The sequence below is a fragment of the Dipodomys ordii genome, unplaced genomic scaffold (assembly GCF_000151885.1).
Source record: "Dipodomys ordii isolate 6190 unplaced genomic scaffold, Dord_2.0 Scaffold31, whole genome shotgun sequence".
NCBI classification, from domain to species: Eukaryota; Metazoa; Chordata; class Mammalia; order Rodentia; family Heteromyidae; genus Dipodomys; species Dipodomys ordii.
In genome coordinates this window covers 9,290,885-9,295,298 of record NW_012267247.1, presented here as the reverse complement: position 1 = coordinate 9,295,298, position 4,414 = coordinate 9,290,885, and the positions used below count along the sequence as shown (strand labels likewise).

Genomic DNA, 4,414 nt, shown 5'->3' with positions numbered 1-4,414 from the left:
CCAAAAAAAAAAAAAAGATACAAGGGCAGGAAACTTGACACTGGTAGCTTACACTGTAAGTCTTACTCAGGAGGCTGAGATCTGAGAATTGTAGCTTGAAGGCAGCCTAGGCAGAAAAATTCAAGAGACTCTTAGCTGCAAAGTACTAAACATGGAGACATGGGTTCAAGTGGTACAGTGCCAGCTGTGAGCAAAAAAGCCAAGCTAGAGTTTGAGGTCCTGAGTTTAAGCCCTAGTATCAGCATTAAAAAAAAAAAAAAGAGCCAGGTGCCATTGGTTCATGCCTATAAGTCTAGCTACTCAGGAGGCTGAGCTTTGAGGATCACAGTTGAAGATAGCCTGGTCAGACAAATCTGAGAGACTTTTATCTTCAATTAACCATCAAAAAGCTGAAAGTGGAGTTGTGGCTCAAATGGTAGAGTGCCAGCCTTGAATGAAAAAGCTAAGGGACAGTGCCCAGGCTCTGAGTTCAAGCCCCGGTATTGGCATGATTAAAAAAAAAAAAAAAGAGCTGGGCACCAGTGACTCATGCCTGTAATCCTAGCTACTCAGGAGGCTGAGATCTGAGGATTGCATTGCAAAGCCAGCTCGGGCAGGAAAGTCCATGAAACTCTTATCTCCAATTAACCACCAGAAAACCAGAAGTGGTACCATGGCTCAAGTGATACAGTGCTGGCCTTGAGCTAAAGAGCTCAGGGACAGTGCCCAGGCCCAGAGCTCAGGACCAGACTGCCCCCCCTCCTCAAAAAAAAATATATATGTAAGGACAGGTGCTGGGTGTTGTGGCTCATACCTGTATTCTCAACAACTGGAGAGGCTGAGGCGGGAACATTGTGAGTTCAAGGTCAGTGTGAACTACATAGAAAGACTGTCTCCAAAAAGAAGGACAGAGCTGGGGTGTAGTCAGTTGCATAACACTTACCTAGCATGTATGAGGTCCTGGGTTTGATCTTTTGCTCTACAAAAGAAAAAAAAAATGTTACTTCCACAGTGTTATGCTGAGTGGTGCAGCCAGAAAAGACTGGATAATGTATGGGCCATGTATGGAAAATACCTAGTATAGGCAGATTCATAGAGAGAAGGCAGATTAGTGATTTCCAGGGGCTAGGGGGACAAATGAATGAGGAGTAAATACAAAGGATGTATTTGGGATGACACAAATTGTTCACCTTATAGTGGTTAATTAAGCCAGCATAATGGTGTGTTCCCACAATCCCATGCTTCTGTGGTCTCAGCTGTATAGGACTTGTAGGTAGAAGGATCACAGTCCTAGTGTGGTCCTGGAAAAATTGAGACCCTTTCCAGAAGCCTTGAGTTCTGTGCTTTTCCTGGTTATATCTAATGACTAAATCCAGATGGTGCTCATGTCTGCAATTCTTTCTTGATTTCTTTCTTTGTAGATAGAAGATGGTGAAATTTTTGCAAGTATTAATCAGAAGGATGGTATGGTCAGTTTTCATGATAATCCTGAAAAATATAATAACCCAGCCATGCTTCATAACATCGATCAGGAGGTAAATGTGTTGCCAGGTTTGGGCATTTTTGATTGATGGCTTAGTTTCTGTACTGAAAATGTTGTTGCAGCGTAGTTTTAGTTTAATACAGTTCCCAACTTAATGAACACTATTTAGGAAGTCATTTTTAAAATGGGTTGCTGAAACTCTTCTGGATTGTAAGGTAATACTAAATGGCAAGTTAGATTTCTTAACAGGCTCACCAATGCCTACTTTAATTCCAGAGACACTTGAAGGCTCTAGTACAATTCTGTCTGTGCTCAACTGCTACAGTGTGGCCTTGTGTCCATGGATGTTCAGGTAGAGAGGTCAGGAAGCATCTCTTCTGTGTCAGGAATAGGGACAGGCAGCAAGAGGAGGAGAAGGACACCCCAGTGTCCTGTTGGTAGCAGAAAAGGCCACTGATGGCTGCCCACAGTGCTCCGTGTTCTGGGTGTGAGGTAGCATCTGGGCATTTGGGTTTCTTATGTCTGAGTAAAGAAATTATTGAACTTACATCACATCTAGAAACTTAAAAAGCAACACATACAATTCCTTTCTTGCAATTAAACAAAAACTAGAAGCTAGAAATTGTTTTGGTAAATCATGGATGGAAAATATTGCCTGAAATGCTGTATAGTCTTCACACTTAGCTTCAATATGCTTCAGTTTCATTGGAAAAGATGTTGATGTATTTGACTATGTGTGCTGCTGCTCTGACTTCTAGGGTGTTAGACAGCATACAGCACCACTTAAGTAACACTGAATCCACAATGTTCTGACTCCAAAACCTGTTAGTGCTGAGGTTCCAGATTAGGAATTATGAACCTCTGGCATGTCTAAGAACAGTTGGGATTCCAGAGGATTTGATTGACCCACACCTACTTGCTAACCATGGGTTATATCATGCAGATGCTAAAGTGCATAGAGCTGGACGAGCGGCTGAAGGCTATGGACCAGGAGATCACAGTGAACCCCCAGTTTGTGCAAAAGGTGAATGGGGTTCCTTCATGAGATAACTGATCAGGTGGAAAAGGAGGGTGGTTGTCTTCTTCCTCCAACCTCAGGCACTGGAACTTAGTTTTAGGTTATTAAATATTTGGTTGGTTGTTCTTAAAAACCATAATCACTGAAAGTGGCGCTGTGGCTCAAGTGGTAGAGCACTTACCTTGAGCTGGAGAACTCCGGGACAGTGCCCAGGCTCTGAGTTCAAGCCCCACAAATGACTAAAAAAAAAAACAAAAACCAAAAAAAACATAATCACAGCTGGGAGCTGGTGGCCCATTCCTGTAATCCTAGCTACTCTGAGGCTAAGATTTGAGGATTACAGTTTGAAGCCAACCAAGAAGACAAATCTGAGAGACTTATCTCTGGTTAACCAGCAAAAAGTCAGAAGTGGAGATGTGTCTCAAGTTGTAGAGTGCCAACTTTGGGCAAAAAAGCCAAGTGAGAGTATAAGACCCTGGGTACTGGCATCAAGAGAGAGAGAAAGAGGTTTTTGTTGTCAATAACATTAGACATGTGCTTAGGAATGTGCAAGGGGGTCACAAGTTGGCTCCAGGTTTTCTGTTTTGTTCCCAGGGTGCCTTCCTGTGGGAAGAACAGGGAATAAATAGCCAGTGTGCTTGTTTGGGGTTAGGAGACCCCTTAAGAAAGGCAATCATAAACACTCTTTGCTTTCCCCTTCACAGAGTATGGGCTCGCAAGAAGATGATTCAGGAAACAAGCCCTCCAGTTACTCCTGAAACTAACACCCATCCTGAGTTGCACAGGCGAATGTCACCTTGGTGGCCAAGAGCGTGAAGAGGGCAGCAGGGAGCACCATGCCTGTTCCACCTGGACATTCAGTTTTGTTTTGACATCTTCAGTCCTATGTGCTTTCAGAAAACCATTCTCTCTGCAACGAAAGGAAAAAAATACAAACTAGAGTCTGTTGTGGATTTATTTATCCTCAGATTATTGTTATTATTGCATTAAATTTACCATTTTGTTTTAATTCCTTGAACATAGATGTGTCTTCTGTATCTCTTTTTTCTCACATGCATAGCTTTTAAGGACACATTCACTGTGAGTAGAAGCAGTTGGATATTAGGTCTTTTTTGAAGATTTGAATCTAAAAGTTGGTATCAGTCTAAAAAAAACCCTAGAGAATCTACAAGGTAAATGCCAGTTGTTGTTGTTGTTGTTTTTGCCAGGCCTGGGGATTGAACTCTGGGCTTGGGCATTGTCCCTGACCTCTTTTGCTCAAGGCTAGTGCTCTACCACTTGAGCCACTGTGCCACTTCTGGTCTTTTCTGTGATCATTTGGAGATAAGAGTCTAACAGACTTAACTGCCTAAGTTAACTTCAACCCAAGACCTCGTCGCCAGAGTAGGATTATAGATGTGAGCCCCATCTATAATTTCATCATTTTAAAAAGGAGAATCTTAAGTCTTCTGAACCACAATAGGGACAGCATTTTGACTCTTTGGCTGTGTTGTCTGCTGTCGCTGTTCTTTGTTGTAGTCAGTGAGTAGCAAATAGAAATTTTTTTTGTAGAGATAGATATACAACCACTGGATATAACCTCAAAGCCAGTAGTGTATTGAGCTTGCATTTAAACTCAAATTCTCTTGAATTTGTATGCTTACCAGTGGCATCATTTCTCTCATGCTTTCTTATGCTTGTATTTAGGAAATAGGAAATATGTAAATGGAATTTGTTTATGAAGTCAATTAAGAACTCTGCTTGTTTTGGGTAGTATTTCGGTTTGAACTCAGGGCTTTATGCTTGCTAAGCAGGCTTTCTGCCACTTCAGCCACAAACCCAACCCTGTTTGCTTTTGTTGTTTTTGAGTTGGAGGGGAGGTCTCACTTTTTGCCTCATCTAGCTTCAACTGGAAACTGTCTATTTATATTTCCCATGTAGCTAAGATGACAGAT

General features: G+C 42.0%; 1 protein-coding gene across 1 annotated transcript in view; it reads left to right on the top strand.

The window, feature by feature from the left end:
• The window catches only part of Cops3 (COP9 signalosome subunit 3), a 42,788-nt gene extending 39,299 nt beyond the window's left edge, over positions 1-3,489 (top strand). Inside the window, exons 7-9 of the mRNA XM_013016339.1 lie at positions 1,401-1,514; positions 2,406-2,486; positions 3,185-3,489. Coding sequence (XP_012871793.1) covers positions 1,401-1,514; positions 2,406-2,486; positions 3,185-3,238 — 249 coding nt within the window. The 3' untranslated portion in view covers positions 3,239-3,489. The remainder of the gene's footprint in view (positions 1-1,400; positions 1,515-2,405; positions 2,487-3,184) is intronic.
• The last annotated feature ends 925 nt before the right edge of the window (positions 3,490-4,414 follow it).